We start from the raw sequence: 23,230 nt of genomic DNA on the forward strand, positions 1-23,230 counted from the left end.
ACAAATAACAAATAAATGAAGCAAACCACACCAACAACAAGTGCGACCAATTAAAGCATAAAAATAACAACAAAAAACGTGCGTTGTGAGTTTTTTAAAAGAAAAATTTGTGCCGAAAATTCAATAAGCATAATTATTCTTGATAATTGGATTTGGCTTAATTAAAAACCGGCAAAAAAGCAAAGCAAAGCAAAAAGAAAAAAAGTCAATTCGGCGTCCTTTTCAGTTATTTTTTCGTTTTCGTGGAAAAGCAAAAAAAAAAGAAAAACAAAAAAAAACAGCGGGTAAGTTTTTCAAAGCCAACCAAAAAAAATAAAAAAAAATAAATAAAAAACAGCGCGTGGAATAAAAATGCTGTTGTTCTTGGCTGGCTGGCAAAAAAAGAAACAAATACACAAATATAGACAGACCGTTATTTGGCTTTTGCCTGTTTGAGCCAAAATACAGTTAGCTTATCTTCTTCTGGTTTGTCGCCGGATTAAAGCCAAATCGCTTTTTGGCTAGTGAAAACTACTCCAAAACCGAATCCGACTCAATTCCGGCTTTTTTTTTTGACTGCTGAGCGAAAAGCTTATCAGAGGCAGCAGCAGAAGAAGAAGCAGCAGCTTAAATTTTTTTTTTTTTATCAATTTGTCATTTAAACTGTGCTTATTATTTGTGGCATTTACAACTGGGATTAGCAGTCTTTTTTTGACTTGTTTGAAAGTGAAAGAGCAAAAAAAAAAAAAAAAATTTTATTTTAAAAAGTGTTTGCAAATCAATAAAAAATTGTTTTTAGTTTCATTAAAGTTGCGAGTGTGCTTTAATAATTATATATTTAACTGGGCTTACAAGAGTAACAATTTAATAAAGAGAAATACATTGAAATCAAGATGTATATAGCAAAATATCTATTAGCAAACAGGGGTATATATTATACCTATAAGTGTATATAGTGTTTAATATATATATATATATATAAAGTCTTTGAATTCTCTTTTATAATTGTTTTAAGTGCCATTTTCTAATTGATTTTTGACTATATGTGTAAATACATAATAAACTCTTCTTTCTGATTCATTTTAAACTCTCGTCGAGTTTTGCTCTAAAATGTATTCTCAATTAATTCTTCTGATTATATTATATATATAATTATTATTATATATATAATTATTATTATTATATATAATTTTTAAACTCCATTCTGGATTACTTTTTAAATGACATCTCAGTCATCTTTCTTCAAGTTTACCCATATGAATCAGTTTCGTCAGATTTTACATAGTAAAAATAAATCATATAAGTTTTGTATATATAAAAATAAAGTATTGCTATCGTAAAGAGTAAGCCCCGCCCAGTAAGAGATATTATTAGATAGAAAATATTTCTCAATTACTGAAATGGATATATTCAAAAACAGATATCAGCTGTTCAAACATGCACAATAAAAAAAATCACGTTTGTTTTTTGAGTGTGATTCAAAGAATCAATAGAAATGCATTTGACTAATGCTCTCTGTCTGTCTCTGTCTTTCTCTCTCCCTCTCTCTCTCTCTCTCTCTATCTCTGACTCACTCGTTGTCTTTATCTAAAAGCGACAAGACTAGAAAAGCAAACAAATCAGTTTTAAAATGAAGAAGAAGAACAAACAACAACGACAAAAGCGCCGACAAAAGCTTTAATTATAAACAAATAGTGAAAAAGGCAAAAGTAAATAAAAATATGTAAAATTAAAGTCACAGCACTTGTGTCATTTATGAGACACACACACACACAGACACACACACAGACACACACACAGACACACACACACACACCTTTGTTTGGCTTTAAGTAAATTTGCTTAAATTATTAGCAAAGCCGCAACACGCAACAAGTGCAACAAACAGCTCGCCACATTTGGCGGCAACTTAAGATAATTTTTTTACATACATTCGTCTGCCTCTGCCACTGCCACTGCCCCTGCTTATTTACCCCAACGCCTTAATCCTTTGGGCAAATAAGGCAAGGCACATAACTCATAAATTTGTGGCACATAAAACGAGTCTTGCTGCAAGTGGCAGGCGAGCATATCTTTAAGACACGAGCTGTTCAACCGAGTTGCACACCAGATAAATAATAACTCAATCTTGAGAAGCCTACGCAATAACGAAGAAGAAGAAGAATGAGAGGAAGAAGAAGAGCACGCAAAGTCAGTGCAAAGTGTTGAAAAACGCATGTTGGAAAAGTTGAACTTTGGCCCAAAGTGGATTTTAATTGAAAACACGTCACTCCCACCACATTAATCGCTTTACACATGTTTACCTTTTACGGTTAAAACAAAACAAAATTAAAAAAAGAAGAAGAAAAATACAGAAAAAAGGCTCACAGGATTTCCGTTTGCTGTTTGTTTTCAAATTTATTTGTTTGGCTGCCGCCCATTCTCCCTCTCCCTCTCCCTCCCTCTCTCTCATCCCTTTCTCTCTCTCTCTGGCTAATTAGTATGCCCAGCGCGTTGTTTAGGCTGAAATATATTTGTATAAAACGTAAATTGTGACTGGAAAAAAAAGAACGAGTTGACAAAAAACTATTGTGACTGTCAATGGCTTTATTAAAGTCAGCGCTGTGGGAATTTTACAATAATCAGCAATTTAATGCAGAGAAAAAAAAGGAAGAAAAAAATCATGAATCAATTGTGACTTATAGTGAAAAACAAGAAGAAGCTCATTGTGAATTGTCTGCTGCCATATGCTAAGCGGCTTAGAAAAAACACTCGCTAAGCACCTTATGCAAATAGGCCAAACTCAAACTCAAACGAAAACGCAAACGAAATGCTCAAAAGATGAACACAAGCAAAAAGTACAAACAAAACGCACGCGAAAATTTGTAACATATAAATAAAACCAAAAAAAAAAAAACATGTATATATATATATATATTTTATCTTGTGGCATGAGCGAAATGTTGAAAAAAAGAAGAGAATCTCAAAACAAAATATTTGTTATGCGCTTGTAATTTTCTCGCACAACGCAAAAAGTAGAAGAAAAAAAAAAAAAAGAAAAAAAACGAAAACGAAAGCCGTGAAAAAAGGCAGGACTTACACAGGACTTGTATGGATAGCTGGGAGGGCGGGGAGTGTGGAGCAGGGGTAGGTAAAATGCCGCCGTTTTTTTTTCATGCTCAGCTGCCCGGCGGCCACTGTGTGAGAGAGAGAGAGAGAGAGAGGGAAGCGCAAGAAGTGTGACAGAGATGGGGAGAGAGCGAGGCGAGAGCGCAAAAGAAAACAAACTTTATCGTTGTCCTCACAGGACATGCTTACCTCCCCACCCCTCTCCGTTCCACCGCCCCTTGCAGTCAGTCTTATTGCGCGCTTTTGCTCTTAATGCTGAGTGACATTGATGTGACATGCCCGTCAACTGCCTCTGCTTCTTCATCTACTTTTCTTGTTGCTGCTGTTGTTTGTTGTTGTTATTGTTGTTGTTGTGCTTCAACGAGGCGCGTTGCTTTATTTAAAAGTTTTGCGTAATGTGGTTGGTCGCATGGGGCGTGACAATGTTAGTTGATGAACCCCCCCACCACACCACACCCCCCAAAACACACCTCGAGCGAGTGGACAACAAATAATAAATGATATGTAAACCAAGGCAAAAGTTGCTCAAGTTGCTGCTGCATAATTTAGCCCGGATTTTGTTTTGGCTAATTCCCAGCAGCGCTCCAAAGAGAACGAGAGCGGGAGAGAGAGAGAGAGAGAGAGAGAGAGAGAGAGAGAGAATATAGTTTAGTTTTTATATTTGTGCTTGCATCTCTCGAGGCAATTGTAAATTGAACAATTGCATAAATCCATTTTGCAAAGACAATAAATTTAAGTTTGAAAGTATTTTCCGCTTGAGTTAAGCATTCACTCGATGCTTAAAGTTTGTGCACAGCTATTCTTAAAACTATTTCAATTCTATCATAATATATTTCACTTACTTTGATCAACACACTACTTCCTCCTCCCCCCCTTATCAGCGTTTGCAGAGTGCCTACTCAATTTGCAATAGATAACTGTATTCTGTGGATTTTCCCTTGGCCTGCTACATTTCTGTACCACATATTGGAAAATTGTTCAAATTGTTATCCCGCAGTGCCCATAACACTTATCGTTTTGCCCAAACTACTACTAACTACATCAAATGTCTCAATTCTCTCAGCTTCGGGTTTTCTTTCTTTTCTTGTTTTTTGTGGAACTACCTGAGCTGCACCCATATCAGTTACAACTGGCAATGCCCAAATCGAATTAAAATTACACGTTCAGACAATGTCGCGGCAGAGACGGAGACATAGAGAGCGAGAGGGAGAGAGAGAGACAGGGAGAGAGAACGCTTTGCTGTCGATCCTTGGAAAGAACATTTATCATTGTAGCTAATAAATGTGTTTCTGTTACCTGAGTTTCTGTTGCTGTTGCTGTTGCCGTTGCCGTTGCTGACCCGAAACGTGGTTTGGCTTTCCAATAGCAACGATTGAGTCATTTAAATGCGTGGCAAAAAAAAAAAAAAATAATAATAACAAGAGGAACTGAAACATAGTCGAGGTAAAAAGGCAAAAGTAGAAAACCGAATACAACCCCTGACAATTGTCCGGCTAATTTTGATATATCCCATAGAGCAATCGAACATTTGTGTTTTAGAAGAACAATTCAATTAAATTGTAGACAGCTGTTGTGTTTTTATATACTCATTTCTCCTCAAGTGCCTAGTTGCATGGGGCACATAAATCAGTTAGATGGGTGAAAGTGCCGCTGAGAAAGTAAGTGGTTAGTAAGTGGTAACAATTTCTAGTAACTAATTCGAAAGGGTTGCACGCCTGCTTTAAGTGTGCAACTCGTCTCAAAGAAATAAACGAGGGCTTGAGTATATCTCTCTCTCTCTCGCTCTCTCCCTCTCTCTCTTTGCATCCTTGAGTGGAGACCTTTGACCTTTGTCTACTTCCATCCTTGAGTGCTTCTCTTTGCCGGCTCTGCTGTGCTCTGCTATCATAACAAGCTGCAGCGCAGCTGTCTTCACAAAAGTATCTTGAGAACCAAACCTCACCCCCCCTCCCCCCATACACACCAACAACTTTAAGCCAATTATCTAATTGCTTGCATTTCACTTTGATTCATTCTTATCACAAATTTAACATCCCCCGCCCACCATCCCTCCCCCCGCAAACCTTTTGAGTGCTTCAGCTAATTACCCCATCGATTCACCTTGAAGGAGCAGAACTTTGATTTTCATTTGCGCTTCCTTGGCGCGTCCATAACATTTCCGTTTTACGCTTGGACGGACTCACAGGAACCGTCCCAGGAGAATCTTTGAATGCGTCCCAGACTTAATCTCGAAACAAATCGATTTCGTTGTCTCGTCTGTCTGTTGTCATCTCCTCTCCACTGCTTCAATCGTGCTCTGTTTGCCTTCGCCTTCATTTCGAGTCCTCTCGTCTCGTCTCGTCTCGTCTCGTCTCGACTCGACTGGTCTCGTCCTCGTCTCGTTTCCTTTTCGTTTTTTGGCCAAGTTGAAGTTTTTCAGCGCGATTTATTTCATTATTTTCGCCGCTCCTTTGGGGTTTGCAGCCCAGCAGCTTTTAATGGGCCGCTTCAAAAGCTAATCAGCAGACAGCTTCAGTTACGCGTCTTGCGAGACAATTCAATCGATTTTCAGCAACAACAAGCAATAGTAAAAATAAATAAAAGAAAAAGCGAGAACACAAAGCGTGTATTCAAAAAAAAAAAAAAAGAAAAGAAAAGAAAACGCTAACAAAAAAACTAAAGCTTTAAGTTGAGATTTTGGTTTGAGTTGCATTTTGCTGCTGCGATTCAATATTGCATTAGTGATACGCTTATCGTATACCCTGTAGTTTCTGTAAACCTAAGTGAAGGATTTTGATTTGATGTATTTACCTGCTTCTATTTGCTGACATTTATTTATTTTTTTTATAACTATTATTATATTTATTACTTGCTTACTTTAGTTTTGTTTCCACACAAAAATCATAGAAAAAACTTTTTACCTCTTTTATTATTGTTCTTATTATTTAATAACTTAGTTTCGATGCTGCAGGGCATCTTTCAGTTGCTCTAACTCAACTATTGAGTCTGTAGTTTTTTTTATTATATTTTATTTTGTTGTTATTTATTAGTTTGACTTCGTTTCAATTCCAATTCCAATTCCATTCAATTCAATTTTCCTTACAACATTTCATCTTTGACATGTTTTGTGTTTGTATTCAGCTCTCTCTCTCTCTCTTTCTCTGTCTCAATGTCATGCTCTTTCTCTCTTTGTGTCTCTGTCTGTCTGCCTGTCTGTCACATTGTATTATTTGAAGTTCGAGTTGGAGTCTCTCTCCTCCTTCTGCTGCCCAAATGCAGCTCTGTGTGTGTGTCAGATTCGACTTCGGCTTCGTCTTCGCTTCGTTTTTTTTATAATATCTTTTAATCTCCAATGTCAACAGCGGCTTACATTTGATTGCAAGACAACAGCAACAACAACAGCAACGATTGTGTTTTTTTTTTCTTTTGAGATCTTATCAGTTTTGCTTGGACTGCTTGCTTGCCTGCCTCTTCTCTCTCTCTCTCTCTCTCTTGGTTGGTCTGTTTGACTGTTCAGTCAGTGCCACACTCTCTGACAACTGTCAGCTCGCTGTGCAGCTAATTAAATGGCCCAACTGGCAACATATGTTGCCTGCGCTTGCTGCATCCCCTTCCCTCTCTGGCCACGTCTCTTCCATGGCTACCCCACGCAGCAGCAGCAGCAGCAGCAGCAACTCTTGAGTTTTCCCGGCTGTCAAGTGGAGTAGTTGGCCAGACCAGACCATCCAAGTCAGCGAGAGCTTAAGCCACATGGACTTGGACGAGGCTGAGAATGCTGCATTTTTTCTCTTTTTTTGCATTGATGGACTCAATTCGGAGGCGACTGTCAAGTTAAGCTGGCAGTTATCGATAACATGTCGGCAATCGATGCAAGTAAATCAAATATGCATCGAGTAATGTAATAATATGAATACTCAAAGCCATTTATCGATAACTGTCAGCCAGGGGAATTTTGGGTTTCAATTATTTTGTCAGCATATGTGTGAAAAATAACAAGAGAACCGCAACCAAAAAGGATAATAATAATCATAAAAAAGAAACAAGGCAACATTCCGGCGGCAGAGGGGTTAAAACAATTGCCAATGACTCGACACATTTAGCCAGAGGAAAAAAAAAGAGTAAAACACCCAATGTATATTTAGCTCAAGAGTAATAAAATTGGAAGGGCTAAAACAGCACCCAACAACAACAACAAAAACAAAAACAACAACAGCAAAACAAAAACAACAACAACAACAAAAGCCATAGCAAATAAAAATAAATACGTAAAAAATAAAAACGCATTAAGCAAAATCAATAAAAATTAACATTCTCCAAACTGGGGTGGGTTTTAAGGACACACGGCACACAAAACCGTTAGGATCGTGCCAGTTTCTAGGGGTGTGAAAAGTGGGCAGGGGGCGGGGTTATCTAAACTTTTTGCATGTGCCAAAGGAAGTGTGACCCAGGATCAGTTCTAGTTATTAGCCAAAGCAACTGTTACGTGACCAGAATTCGAGTCGCCAGCTAATGAGAAGGCAAGAGAGATAGACAGAGATAGAGAGAGAATGAGAGATAGAGAGAGATAGAAAGAGAGAGAGAGAGAGAGAGAGATAGACAAAACAATCGCCAGCTGTTGTCCAAGCACAAAGGACACCACAATTTTGATGTAATCCCTAACTAATCAAAAGATGTCCATTTTCTTGATTGTTTTTCCTTTGCAGCGCCGACGCCGTTGAAGGCTGTCCAACGATGACAGCGATCAGGAAACGCATTTGACACGCAGTCCACGATCTCTAAAGGGAAACACACAGACATCTACACACACACACACACACACATACACATACACCGAACACACTGACACACGACCAAAATCATTTACCAAAAAAAAAAAAAAAAACAAATCAAAAACAGAGGAAAAAAAGTTGCAAAGCCATTGCAAATGTGGAAAATGTTGGATACCATAATGGATGCCGATCTCTTTGTGTTCGATTGTGATGAGTGCGCTGGCATGCCGCTGGCCCCGCCCCCACAATTTCTGATACCGCCCCCACCGCGACCGCCAGCCCTCGCTGAGTACACAGTGGTGCCGCAGGACTGCAACGAGGAGCAACTGGCGCAACAGCAATGGGACAGCGATGTCTGCCAGGCAATGCCGGTAAGTACTACTTGCACTTCTACTTTCCCATAATTTCCAAACAGTAGGGTTGCAACCCTAAACTAGACCTGCATATATGGTTATATATACTCACACCACAACACACATCTGTTGTGATTTTGCTTAGGTGTCAGAAATTTATGTTGCCTCATTGAATTATTGCATTATGCATAACAGCAACAACAGCAACAACAACAATAAGAATAATGCGCCTTTCTTTCTTTTAATTGAGGTGGTGGTGCTGGCTGAGTGGTACAGTGGGGGTTGGGGGTGGTGTGGCAGTATATTGCCAGCACAAGTGTTAAAAGTCGAGTGTTTGACACTTGAACTGATTGTGCGGCATTGTTCGGCATTGTTGCTGCTGCTGCTGCGGAAATCTGTCGCAAAAAAAGGCGGCAAATGTTAAACCGAACTTTTACATGCAATGCACATGTTGTTAATGAAAGTTTCAACTATTTTTTCATGCTCTTGGAAAATTTGAATATTGTATACAAAATGTATGAATTCTATTTAAATACTACATTGTGTAAAGCTTCTCTTGGCATTAGATGACAGTCTAACATTTTGTTCACCCAAAGTTTCCGCTACTAAACGATACACAAGAAAAGTTTTGAAAAGAATTGTTATTATTTTTCATATCTATAAGTTTTCCGTCTAGAGAGAAGGCGTTCTAAGCATAGTAAGTAAAAAAAAGTAGAAAACTTCAAAGAAAAGTAGTACTTAATTTAAATCGATAAAAATATCTCAATAATTTTATATTTGTTTATATATGAAGCGCTTCATTTAGCAACTCTATCAATCAGTTACTTGGGCAACTATAAATTGAATCAGCATTTTGGCTGAGACCTTTTCCAAAAGGACCAAGCAAAATGCAAGAAATAATTTCCATTTTTTAAAGCCATTTAAATTTGTAGGCCCACGTAGACAGTCACAAAATACAAAGATGATGCCCACGTTTTCATTTCGTTTCGTTTTTCAATAATTTTGTCTTGTTTTTGTGCTTAAACACACAGATGGAGAACCGCAAGGCAACACTTTTAAAGTGCTGGCTCCTTGAAGTCTTAGCGGTTGCCCGAGCAACAGCTGTTGATGCCTCCCACCCAAAAATAAAAATAAACGAAAAAAATGAAAAGAGAAGTAAATTTATATATATGTATATGGATATACAAAAAACGTCATCATTATGAGTCTGGCCAGGAGAAGCAGCCCAAACTCAAACTCAAACCCAAATACAAACAGAAACCCAAACCGAAAAGGCAACCCAATCCTGTCTGCTGGCCAGGCAACAGCAACAAATTACAATAACAATGAAAAGTTAAGCGTCAGAGCACAGTACAAAAAAGGACAGCCCAAGTAGTTGGCAACAACAGGGGCGTGGCAAAGGGTGGACAGGGTGGCAGGGGTTGGTTGTAAAGTGGCAACATATGGCCTTGTGAGGCGTAACGAATTCAAACACTGCTGCCAAGCCCAAAGTTAAAGATTGTCAGCGGTTACACAAAAATGTTACAAATTATTTTATTAAAAAAAAAATAAAAAAAAATAACACCAAAATTGTATAAGAAAGAAGAAAAACTGAAGAACTTTGTTCAACTGTAACCCGGCACTGGCTCTAATCGCTCGAGTGTTTGTTTAGGCAACAAGCGGAAAACTCACACAGCGAGAGAGAGAGGGAGAAGAGCAGGAAAAAAGCAAAGAAAACCAAACTCAAGATCAAATTCCACATCAACACTTGAGTGATAAGCATAGGAGACAGAGGCAGAGACAGAGAGTGAGAGACTCACGTGCCTCTTGCGGCTGCAAGCAACTTGCTTTCCCCATCTATTTTCCCCAGCATATTTTTCTTTTTTCGATGTGGGTTGGGGTGCAGCTCCAACATCGGTCGATGAGCAGTGCAACTGAAGTGTTTTCCACTTAATTTTGGACATTTATGTAACAGACGCAAATTTCAATAAACAAAAAAACCCAAAAGTCAGACTCGATCTCTGCGTGTGTGGTCCCGATAACGGGCTGTGCGTGCTGTGCGTGTGTGTGTGTGTGTGTGTGGCCACTTGAAACTCCCCCGCACCTCGCCTCCCTCCCCTCCCATCTCTGAGAGTTTGTCAGTTACCTGATTTATGCAGACAAATCAAACGTTAATATGCACTTAATGTCAGGATTAAAGCTCTGCATATATATCCACTCAACGGTTTATCGATATTTGCGTCTATCGTTTATCGAAATGCAATTTCATGCTCCCGCTAACTGGCATTGAGGTGAAATACGCTTGAAATCTGTGCGAAGCAGCTTAAATTCAATTGCCATCAGCATCAATTTAATGGATTAGCGTTAAAAAATGCCAAACTCAAGGCACGCAGATGCTAGGCAAAAGGGGGGGTGGGGAGAGAGGGGAAGCTGGGTAGTCTTAAGCGATTCATGTGCGTGCGTGTGTGTGTGTGTGTGTGTGAGTGTGCGTGTGTGGGAAATTTTCTCTCATCAAATTGATAAGTTTAACGGGGAATTGTGCCAATTTGGTAGCACTGTGTGTGTGTGTGTATGTGTGTGTGAGAGGTGTGGGGGGAGGGGAAAGGGGCGTACTTGTCAACTGGTGAACGCAAAAGGAGAAGAAATAAATAGGCACAGAAAGTGCTTGACTATAAGTTACCCTAGCTGAGAAAAAGGTGCACAAGAAAAAAAATAAAATAAATAAAATAATAAAAATATAATAATAAGTTACCCTTTCTGTATATTTTATATATATTTCTTAAAGGATATTAATGAATTTAAGAACATTGGACATGCTAGACAATGAGTTACGCTCCGGTTATATTTCTTATATTTTAATCAAAATGCAGTCAGACAAAGCTTTGCTGTGTCAATCTAAAGTGCGAATATGCCATGCACATGCAGCAAGTTGGCAAACAGGGTAAATACGTCTTTAAAGTGGCAACAGCAAGCAAAGGAATCACTGGAGCCATATAGGAAAGCTGGAGCAGGGACTGAATCAGGGATACGAGGACGACGCGTCAAACATGCGAAATTAAATTTAGAGCGCGACGAGGGAACCCAAAAAAAAAAAATATATATATATATATTTATATATAAAAAACTGAAATAAAACAGCAACAAGAAGCAGCAAGTTGACAAGCTGGAAAAAATACGAAAAAGATTGGAGCAAAGCAGCTCAAACTGATTGCAGTTGGGCGTGGCAGCAAAATAATCCTTTCTTATTTCTTTTTCTCTCTTTTTTTTCTTGGTTGCCCCCACGTTATTTGGCTTTAGCAAAAATGTTTCAAGTTTGCTGAGAAATCGCTTTAAATAAGTAGACTTGGGTGGGTTGGTGGTATCAAGAGAGAGGGTGGGGTGGGGGGTGTCAAACGTCTTGACATTGATATCAAATGTCGTGCGAATGCCAAACAAAATACTCGTGCATTCCATTGTCTACAAAATGTTGCATAGTTTTGTAGTCTGCTTTTCGGCGCGCTGGCTCAAGACGATAATGATGATGATGTTGATGGGGAGGGTGATGGCGAGTGGGGTGCGGGTGGAGGTGGAGGTGGGGCGACAGAGCGAAGCGAGGCGAGGTTGTTGATGTTGTTTACAGTTGACACATAGCAGACACAGCTGCAGACAGGCGCAACAAACATAAAACATCGAGCGCATACAAAATAAATAAATCGTCTGCAACTTCTGCACGAACGTTAGCACAAAATGGAATTTTCACACATATATTTATATATAATATATATATACATATAATTTAAAAAAAAAAAAGGTGTGTAGGAAATTGGCATAGCCGGATAAGTTACAGTTAAACAACCATTTAAATATACTCAAAGATTCAATTTCAAGTTGGGTAAAAATGTGCATCTCTTTTATATACTGTGATTATTTTTCTGTTGTCAATTTCGTATTACATTAATAATTCTATTACAAAAATTCTCAGTTTTTAAGAAGTATTTCAATATCCTTCAATAATATAATATATTTAATATAATCCATGAGATAAACTTGATTTGCCTATCGAATGCAAGAAAAGACTTTAAAGTCTCTAGCTCTTATTCCTGTAGACAAACACAGCTAAATCGCCTCGACTATTATGCTAATCAAGAATATATATACTTTATGTGGTCGAAGATGTTTCCTTCTGCCTCTGATATACTTTTGCAGAATTTCAGCACAGTATTTGTCACATTTTTAATGGCCATAATAAAATGCATTTGGAAATAGCATTTTCTGATTAATTTTTGGAGAATAGAAATTGCTGAAACTTTATTTAAGTGAGCAGCAAGTAAAAGGAATAACTTTTTAGAAGAGGCGTGAAGTTGACATTTTCCCATTTCGCTTTTCAGTTGATGCAAGTTATTTTTCAACTCATTACAAGCAACTTTGACTAGATGCCTTTTGCCTGAAAACAAAAGTGTCAAAAGAAAAGAACAGAAAGCTAAATATATAGAGAGAGGGAGAGATAGAGAGAGAGAGAGAGGGAGAGAGAGAGAGAAAACGAGAGATAGGTAGAACAAGTGGAATGCATCTCAATCACGAGTTGTTTCCAAACAATTGCACTGTCAAGTGGTTAAAAAACTGCGCCAAGTTGCCAACATAAACACACACACACAACCAAGAAGGGGAGATGGGCAGGAGGGGTTTAAAAAAGGTGTAAAAGAGTGGGTTGGGGCAAGCGAATTGCACGTCGATATGCACGTGCAACGAAATCGAAGTTGGTTGCTGCCTGCCTGCTTTGTTGCCAGTGTTGAAAATGGCGTTACACATGCAACGCATGTAGAAACTTTTACCATGTTATCAGTGTGCCAAGTTGTTATTGTTGTTGCTGTTGTTGCTGTTGTTGTTGTGGTTGCTGCTGCTGTTGTGCCTGCTGGTGTGGCACGTGCTTGTTGCAAGCCTCCAAATCACACACGCACACACACATAACCCTTGGCACACCCTGTGCAACACTTGCCTTTGTTTTTTAGAGTTGCAAAGTTTTGTGTTTTTTCATCAGGCAAATGAAAACGCGTTCGAGCACTTTGTGCAAAAAGTTGTTAACTTAAAGTTTTGTCGAGTTTTGAGACCAGCAAGCAACCAACCAACCGGGCAGGTGGCAGCCCCCAAATCTGAATCTGGGTCAGATTTCAACTTGAGATACCCTAGTTATTCATGAGTTGCCTCAAAACCCATTTTTGCCAACACTGGCTAATTGCTCCGGCAGCCTTTTAATGCTGTTCAACTTTTGTGAAATGAATGAAATAAATTCATAGCTGAAATGTTTCTCTTCCCGCTTCTTGTTGTTTCTTTTTTGTTGTTGTTTTTGTCTTGTGGCTTAATTATTTTTATCGTCGTATTTACTTGTGCCTATTTGCCTACACATAAATCGTTCAAACTGTTATCGTTCGGTGTTATCTGGTGTGGCCAGTGTTTGCCCAGCGCTCGCATTATTAATTTACGAGTGCAGCTACCTATATGCCCAGAGTTGCCACGGCTCACCCAGTTTTGCGATGGAAAGCCTTCAATCATGCCACACAGGCATAACTCCTACTGGAAGAGTTCAACACACGCTGCTTATCTGGGCAAACAGACGAAATGCTGCCGCTGCCACTGCCACTGCTTGCCACTGCCTCTTATTGATAAGACGCACAACTCTTTCACTGTGTGTGTCTGTGTGTGTGTGTGCTGAATGCTTGCGGGAGGGAAGGGGCGGGGCTGCTAAGTTCATACTGCTTAACATTTTATCTCGTTGTTTGTTGGGGACGGGGCTAATCCCCATCTGCAGCTGACGGTCGGCAGTTGTAAGCTGGCGGCCAAAAACTGTCGCAATGTGTAATTTAAACCCCTTTCCTGCTATACCCCTCCCCCTGCCCCTTTCGATTGTCCCACCACGAAATGAGCATTACAAATAGGTAAAAATTAAACACAAACACTGCGCCCATTCATACATAGATTTATCGGTTGCCTGCGGTTGGAGAAGCGAGTGAAAGAAACCAAGGCACAAAATCAAAAATGAGACAAAAGAAATTTCATTATTTCATTTTCCCTGTAAACTTTTCTTTTTTCGTTTTTCGTTTTTCTTTTCGTTACCTTTAGAGAATTGAATGTCGTAAGTGTGATTTTCACATTATCAGCTGTAGGGCATTTTAGGGGCATGTAAAACAGCTCAGTGTAGTGCACCTTTGAGTAGAGCATATGGATATGCTTCTATATTTATTAAAAAAATATATTATTTCTTAGCAAGAAAAGCTTACAAAAAGTGCAAGTTTTTTAAAAAGTTTTTATTATTAAGAAACTTAACTTAAATTACTTGAATATTGTCAAATAAATCGATACTAAACTGAGTTCAAACTTAGATTTATGCATAATTAAATGTTTTCTTTATTATTAGTTAGTTTGTTAGTTTTGACTTAATTCTTCGACTTAAGAACGTTCTCGGCACTCAAATCCAGTGTTGGCAACACAATGCGATTAAAGTTCCCCCACACTCTGTGGGAGTGGAAGAAGAAATAAATGTTATCAAAGTTGGGCGATCAATTGCTGATGTAGAGCACTCAACAGGCCACCAAAGAGCAACAGCTTCCGTTACTTATTTGTTGTGTTGGGTGAAACCGCACCTCCCCCCAAACACTCCGGCAACCACTACTTGCCCCTCCTCCAACACTCAGCAGACTGCCACACTTCAGATGACTGTGCCACAGTGGAACGCCGCAGCTCATTAATCAATTTGATTACGAGCAATGAGCTTTGAGAGTTTTATTTTTTTTCTTTTTTTTTGGTTTTTCGTTTTTCCTTTTCATTTTCTTTGTGCTGTTACTTTTGAGTCGCAGACTCCCCTCGCCCCCCCCCCCCCCCCCCCCGCCATCGTTTTGGCTTGCAGCACGCATAATTGTTTAATTTATTGTTATTTATTTGTTTGACTCAGTTTCAAAATGCTACGGATTTTGGCTGTGTGTCCGTAAATTGTTTTCAAAACAATTCTCGAACACCAAATGAATATGAAAACAAATTTCTTTATGATAAGCCGAACAGTTTGATGGAGTAGAGGTGGTGGGGGGTGGGGGGAGAGGTAGAGGGTGCTTCCAGCTTCCAGTGTTGCCGCAATAGTTTAAACAATTTCGCCATACGTCAACGTCTGTCAATATTTTAATAGCTTATCTCGCATTCAAATGAATTGGGAGCGGGTTTTGTTATCGTTAGCCTGCTTGTTGTTTGTGCTCAGCTGGCATTTTGAATGATTAATTGTGAGCGAGTGACAGAGAGAGATAGAGAGCGATAGAGAGAGAGAGAGAGAGAGAGAGAGAGAGAGTGTGTGTGTGTGTGAGCAGTGCAAATAAATCAACGAAAAAGTATTTATTAATAAATTAGTGTATGCACAAAATCGCAATTACAAATTAAAGCGTCGACCTACATATTGTGTGTACACTGTACACACACACACACAATGCACACTGCACACACACACTCTGCTGCAGTTGTGCACACACTGGTTGACGCTGGGCGCAAACTTATTTGCACAGCTGTCAAAGCTTGACCTCAATTTGTGCATCGAGCGCAGCTTTTGTCTCCCTCTCTCTCTCTCTCTCTTTCTCCCGCTCTCTCTCCATCTCAATCGCTTACTCTTTCATCAAAACATTTTCCCAATGCATTTGAGTGATTTATGCGTGTGTGTGTGTCTTGATCCTTGTGTGTGTGTGTGTGTGTGTGTTTGACAGGTGCGAAGCAAAATTCATTCAGAGCAAAAATGTTTTCAGCAGCATCAAAATAAATACAAATAAATAGCAAATTAAAATAACTGCCAGTTTATCTTTGATGGCAAACATTTTTTTTTAATTTTTATTTTTTGTTTTTGTTTTTGTGGTTTTTGGCATTTGCAACAAAGTCAAATTGAATCTGAGCAAAAGTTCTTCTTTTTATTACAGTTAGGCAATGCTAAATACTTTCATTTCCTCTTCTTCTTCTTAATTTTCTTCTTTTAGTTGTTGTTGTTGTTGAGTAGGCACATTTTTTCCTTAGGTTTTTTGACCTTAATTTGGTTGATTGCCAAAAGAAGAGGAGGAAGAAGAAGAAGAGCGCCCACTCAATTGTAGCCATCTTAAGAATGCGGAGAACACAGCACACACACAGGCAGCCACACACACACACACACACACACACACACACACACACACACACACACACACACACACATACACTTACACGTTTAAAAGGTTAACAGCGGCGTGCGCTTTTGTTTGCTATTCGTTAGGCATATTTACCGAAATTCTGTGCTCTTTCTTCCACTTCGTTTTTTTTTTCTTCTTGTTGTTGTTGTTTTCTTCTTCTTTTTTCAGCCTGTTGTTTCCTTTTCTGTTTGTTTGTTGGCATGCAAAATGGCTTTGTGTTTGAGTTGCGCCGTGATTTGCATCGTCTTGAACTTTTTTTTACTTTTACTTTTCACTCCACTCTTAAGTAATTTGAACTCATGCTCTTCTCTCTTTCTCTCTTCCCTCTTGCAGATTTTGGATGCCAGCCTGTACAGCAGCCAATCACTGGCCACCTCAGCGATGATTGCGGTTTTCTCCCTGCTCCTCGTGCTCATTGTGCTCATCTCTTCGCTGTTTGTCTGGAAGTAAGTACACACACACACACACACATACACATACATATATATATATAAAAATATGCTTAACATGGAAGAGTGTGAAGAGCGCGGCTGGAGCTGGTTCTCTAATTAAGTGCAGCTGTTTTCTGCTGCATAAGTTTGACTTTGCCTTTGCCTGAAATCTGATCTGTGGCTTGCGGTTTGCTTTTGCTGAACTAACTGAAGAGTGTTGCTGCTTTGCGGTTGGCAACATGTTGCTTGCATGGTATTCCATTGTATTAAGATTGAGCATAAAATTATTATAAATTTAATTTGTATTATTTTTAATATTTGAACTAAAGCTGAAGCACACTTTGTTTAATGTACATAAATAAGTGTTGCATAATAAATCGAGGCTAAGTGTTGGGCAGCCAAATATTTAATGCCACGCGAAACAAATGCGTAACCAAATAAACATTATAAGCTATGCATATGCATTTATAACTGTGAAAACTCATTTGCTAAAGTCCCGCAACAAGGATACAACAACAACAACAACAACAAACAAGAACAAAAAAACAACCAACAACAAGAACAAAATAACGGAAACGCAAACGAAAATTAATGTAGTCTACTTTCCAGCGCTGACCTAAATGCATCCGTGTGTGTGTGTCTGGCTGTGTGTGTGTGTGTGTTTGTTTGCAGTCTTAAAACCAAATCTAAATTAAATTGAAATTTTAAACACACAAATGGCAAAAAAACCCGTGAGAAATGGCCGACACACACACACAGAGCGAACACAGTTACATCAAGAGGAGCAAAAAGTAAAACAATTTGCTTTCTACACTAAAAAAAGAGCAAAACAAAAGCAAAAGCAAAAAAAAAAAACAATATTAAAAAAAGGAGTTGTCAGATTGGAAACCAAATGAAATCTGCGGCAAAAATAACCACACTAAAGGCAAACAAAAAAATACAAAGTGCATACAACAACAACAACTACAACTCAGCGCTGCCTGTCTGTAGTTTACACGCACACAGGCATATATGCATGCGTGTACATGTGTTAGTGCAATGTGTTAGCGAGCAGCCAAAGATTTTTGCACGCACAGCAAATGTCCGACCTTTAAGAGAGAGAGATAGAGGTTAAGGGAGAACTGCTCAACTCTTCACTGCTCGCTTTAAAAAGTTTATCTGCCTTTTTTGTGTGTGTGTGTGTGTGTGTATTTTAGTGGGTTGTATTATAATTGAGTTGTAGCTAAACATTTATTTGATGTAATGAGTGTGTGTGAGCAAAAGTTTAGTGCGGAGCTTAAGCTCTTAAGAGAGTGGGGGGCCGGGATATGTATGCTCAGGGAAATATAAGCAGGGAAATAAGCAGAGGGATATTTTAAGCGCAGGCGATCTTCAATGCAGAGATTAAATTTCCCTGCAACTTTTTACGCTCATTTTAGCAAAAGTATTTTTACTCTTTGCTCTTAAAGCGTTCTTCTCTTGCGCTTTTTGTGCTCTCCTGTGCCAGCTCTCATTAACATCAACAAGTGTTGAAGTAACAACAACAACACCAACAACAACAATGTTGTGCATCGATTTTGCTATAAGCCCAAAAAGTTGGCACTGAAATTGAGTCGAGGGTCATTGGTTAGGGGCGGGTGTGGGTTGGGTTTGGCTGAAGCAGTTGCTACAAGCGATTTTCATACATATTCATTAAAGTTTGCTGACCGCACGAACACACAGACCGGAATGAAGCGAGACAGAGAGAGACAGAGAGAGAGAGAGAGAAAGAGCAACCCAAAAGACACGCACACAAGCAAATATTGTTGTTGTTGTAGTTGTTGTTGTTGGTGTGCTTCATCATCTCTGAGGTTGTAGCCATGTCCACAACACACACACACACACACACACACACATCACACTCACAGAGAGAGTATCTTTATTACAAACACACACACACACACACAGAGACAGATAGCAGAAAGCTGCCGCTTTAAGTGTTGCCTCAACAACTTGCTCCATTTGCTATCTGCATGTGCGTGTGTTGTATCTGTGTGTGTGTGTATGTGTGTGTGTGTGTGTGTATCTGTGTGTGTGCGTGTGTGTTTGTGTATAAATGACTATGAATGTCCAACGCAAAAAAAAAAGGAAAAGAAAAATAAATGTGGAGCAACAAAAACAACAGCAACAACTTGAGTCTAGCGCCATTTTTGTGGCATTTATGATGTGGCACATTATTTTTGCCTTTATGGGCGCCAACAACAACAACAACGACAAATAAATATGAATATGAATGTGAATGTGAATGTGAATAGCCCATGCATATACATATCTATATTCATATTCATATTCATATTGTATTTGTATTTGTATTTGTGTGTGTGTGTGTGTGTGTGTGTGTTTTAGGTTATCGTGTTGCGTACAACATAGAAAACCTATAAATAAAATAGCAACTAATTTTATTTATTTTTTCATTTTTTCTTCTTTTGCCTTTGATTTGTGCTTTATTTTGTTGTTGTTGTTGTTGTTGTTGTTTTGGCCTAAGCTATATAATAGAAATAAAATAATCGTAATGTCAACACATAAAAGCGGAAGTTGTTGTTGTTGAGGGGCGTGAAAAATAAAAAAAAATATTATGAAATGGATAATGGAATAATAGGTCCCCGTTAATAGATCCCCGTTGCCTAAGGCCAAGTTGTTTATTGAGGCTTTCGTCTGTGTGGCAGGAGGAGTGGCAGTGTTGCAAAACGAGCGATTTTCAACATTTAATTATATTCAGAAAACATTCAAATTTAGACTGAACATAAAAGTCTCTCGATGACATGTTTCCTTTGAATAAAAAGCATGCATTCAAAATATTCCAAATTGAGACTCTTTTTTATTGAGTAACCAGGAATACTTTATTTCAAATATCTACTAAATATTCCTTCTAAATCATACTCTACTTTCAATAGCTTTCCTTTAAACATTAAGGATTCCTATAATAGATTCAAATAGGGATTTAGACTACCTTTCAGCTGATTAGCAAAGCTTACTCATTCTCGCTCAGTGTACTCATTTTTAATTGAATTACTAAGGATGCTCTATGTCTGCAAGCTTTCCTTGAAATGCCACAGATTTTTCCTAAATTTGTGCCAACTTTTAACTGAATAATGACACTTTTGTACTTATCTTATGCTCACAGTCGATGTGTTTTTTGAGCAAGCTTATCATTAACTTAATGGATCCACATAAACCCCTCATTTAAATATTAATCGCGCAGATTTTAAACATTTTTGCCATGATTTTAACCACTCTTGCCACAAAGTGCACTTCTTTGTATTTAAGCCCTTAAATAACTGCAATATCAAACCATTTAGTATTTTATTATTATTTTTTTACTCGCTTTAATTTTTTCATTGTGCAAACCATAAATGGTATTTATTATGAGTCCATGGAGTCGCCTGTTCATAATTACCTTAATTATTTTAATAAACCGCCAGAGTGTTGAAATCTCACACCTGCCACACCCCACCCAACACCCACCACCCACAATCCCCTTTCCAAGCCATTCCTACTATCAACCGACTTTTTGCAAATGTTTGCACATTGAACTTTATTAATTGCGTAAAATGCGAGAGTTGCCACCCAAAAAAAAAAAAATGTGGCATGCAACATGTGCAAATCTGAAGCGGTTGTCGTGCAAATTGTTAACATTGTCGCCAGTTAATAATATTTCAATAAACTGGTTCAATTTTATGCAAATAATTGCCTACGAAAAGTGGAATTGAAATTGAAATTAAAATGTTTGCGACAACTTTTTTGTACATTCTTTTTTTGTGTGTGTGTTTTTTTTCTGCAACTGTAGCACATTAAAGTCACGGGGGGCGCCACTTGCTGAAGCGCTCATGCATATTAAATAGAGATGGGCGCTGGCAACCCTGGCAACCCACAAAAATGATCTGCGTGTGCGTGTGTGTGTGAGTGTGTGAGCCGTTAATCTTGACTGCTAAATAAATAAAATCAATTTCATCTGCTCGCAATTTCATTTGGCCATTTCCGGTGCGTATGACAACCCTGGCCGACTGCCTGACTGACTGCCACAGGAGTGTGCAACAAGGAAGCACAATTTGCGCTTTATTATTATTATGAGCGGCATCTACTTAAGCAACTTCTGCTCTTAGGCCTTGCCACAAAACTCATTTTATACTTATTGCTTCTTTGCGGCAGGGTTGCCCTGGCAATTTTTAATCAAGTGCAGACCCTTAAGAATATATGATTAAGTAAATATGATGAGCGGCGAGGGGGGCGGGCCGCAGTTATTAAAGTTCATTATATTTTTGTATAATAATTTGTGAGATTTTTTTATTTCTTTTTATTTTTGTTATTAAAAGCCATGCTTTAAATAAACTGGTTTGCGGCTTGTGGCAGTTGCTGTTATATGGATACATATATATATAGATTATACGTATATCGAACTGGATACAGACAATTAGATTTCAGGCAAGCCATGAAAATCAATTTGCATCATTTGCATATCAAAGTCTCAAAGACTAAAAGTTGTTTTGCGCTTTTGCAGCTTCGCACTTGACTCGCTCAGCAGCCCTTTGTTTGGCTGGACGTGCAACGCAGTTCATAAATAAAAGATACAGCAAATGCGAATACCGTTAGACTAGAAGAGACAGCTTCAGTTTCTGCTTCAGTTTCCACTTCAACTTCAACTTTGGCTCAGTTTTTCACCCTCACGTGCAGAATTGGATTGTTGCCTTGGCCAACACATTTTATTGTAAATTGCTTATGCCAAAAGCGGCAACCCTTGATGCTGCCCCAAAGGTATGCTCTCGCTATCTCGAAGCGTGGGGGGGGGGGAGGGGGCTGGTAGGGGGTGTGGCACAACTACCCCTTTTATATTGAGCACTGCTTTTCTTGGACTTTTTCTTTTACGCGCTGGCCAAATTGTACGACACACTTGGGACTCGGCGTCCATTTGTGCTTAGAAATCAAACATGCTGCTTAAGGGGTGAAGCAGCACCCACCCCATGCCACACACACACACACACACACACCACACACAGGAGCATTTAAATTTGCACGCGTTGATTCCATTTTTACGCCTCGTAAGTGAAATGAAATGAAATAAGTTCAAGTCAAAGTTAAAGTCAGTTGTTGTTGCTGTTGTTGCTGTGGCTGTTGCTGTTGCTGTTGCTGTTCTGCTCTTTTTTGTTTGTGGCTCGTGCTTGGCTTGTGCGTCATCTTGTGGCATGCCACATTATTTAATTTACTTTTAAGAATATTTTACAAGGCACGCAGACAGCCTGACAGTCCTTGCCTCCTAAGCAAAGTCAAACAGTCAGGCAAACAGGCAAGCTGCCACACAGAATGCCACACATTATGCTCTCCTCGAGCGTGGAGACTCTCAGCTTTCACTTGCAACATGGACGCAGCTCACAGCTCACAGCTCGACATGTCTTCAATTTGACATAGAGAGCTACTCACATTCCTCTTTATCTTAGCTTCGCTAACGCTTTACTGGCTGTATTCGCAGCTTTCTTCTTCGACTTCTTGCAAGCATTTCAATTTTGCAGTTTCCTTTTACACTCTCGAGCGCATTTTAAACTGTGCTATTCCCCTTTGCGTCACATTCGTAAACGTTTTACTGGCATTTAGCTTTATTACTTATCTTCTGCATGATTCCTTTTTGCAACATATTCGTGGGCGTGGTTAAGCTACGTTTAACTGTTAGTCAACTAACTAACTAACCAATTTATCACTCTCCATTTTTTCTCCTTGCCTCGTTTTCTTTCTCGCTTTTCCTTTAACGCTCTCTCTGTCTCTCTCTATCTGTTTATCTCTCTCTCTGTCTTCCTCTCTCTCTCTCTCTCTCTCTCTCTCTCTCTCTCTTTTGCTGTTTAAATAACCATTTACTCTCAATTCACTCTCACTCCAAGCGTAAACAATTTCGACAACTTCTCTTTGCGCGTCTTTCGTAAACGTTTTGCACTGCGAAAGCGTATTCAGACTTTGCCACTCTCCCGAAAGTAGGCTAGCATTTTTAATAAGTATATATGTAAACATATATATATGTATATATATGTATATATATTCCTCGTTCCCACAATCAGATGCGCTCTACGACAGTTAGCTTTCGCTTTTGTTTTGTGTAGAGTGGGTTGGGGGTTGGGGGTTGGGGGAGGTGGCTGGGGTAGTTGGGCTTGTCGGGTTTTTGTGCATGCGAGTTTTTACGAGCGACTTCCGTTTGACATCGCGCAACATGTTTACCTACAAGACATTACAAGGCTGACAGCTCTAGCTGCCACTTCCCCCATTCACCCCTGCCCCGCTCATTTGCCCCTTGGCTTAGCCCACAACTCATACATTTTGTATACTTGGCCCTTGGGGCATGCTACTCGACGTGGCATCAATTTAATTCCACATTTTTCATTATGCTTATGCTGAGCACTCGGCAAACTCGGCAAACTGGCGAATCTTACAGTTTGCCATATGCCAGCTTCTCTCAGGGAGCAGGGATG

At 39.1% G+C, this 23,230-nt stretch overlaps 1 protein-coding gene across 1 annotated transcript in view; it reads left to right on the forward strand.

Moving 5' to 3' along the window:
- The first annotated feature begins 268 nt into the window (after positions 1 to 268).
- LOC6563142 (GATA zinc finger domain-containing protein 10) overlaps positions 269 to 23,230 on the forward strand; it is a 28,513-nt gene continuing 5,551 nt past the window's right edge. The window contains exons 1-3 of the mRNA XM_001990468.3: positions 269 to 284; positions 7,770 to 8,206; positions 16,666 to 16,778. Coding sequence (XP_001990504.2) covers positions 7,991 to 8,206; positions 16,666 to 16,778 — 329 coding nt within the window. The 5' untranslated portion in view covers positions 269 to 284; positions 7,770 to 7,990. The remainder of the gene's footprint in view (positions 285 to 7,769; positions 8,207 to 16,665; positions 16,779 to 23,230) is intronic.

The sequence above is a fragment of the Drosophila grimshawi genome, unplaced genomic scaffold (assembly GCF_018153295.1).
Source record: "Drosophila grimshawi isolate 15287-2541.00 unplaced genomic scaffold, ASM1815329v1 contig_311, whole genome shotgun sequence".
Classification (NCBI taxonomy): domain Eukaryota; kingdom Metazoa; phylum Arthropoda; class Insecta; order Diptera; family Drosophilidae; genus Drosophila; species Drosophila grimshawi.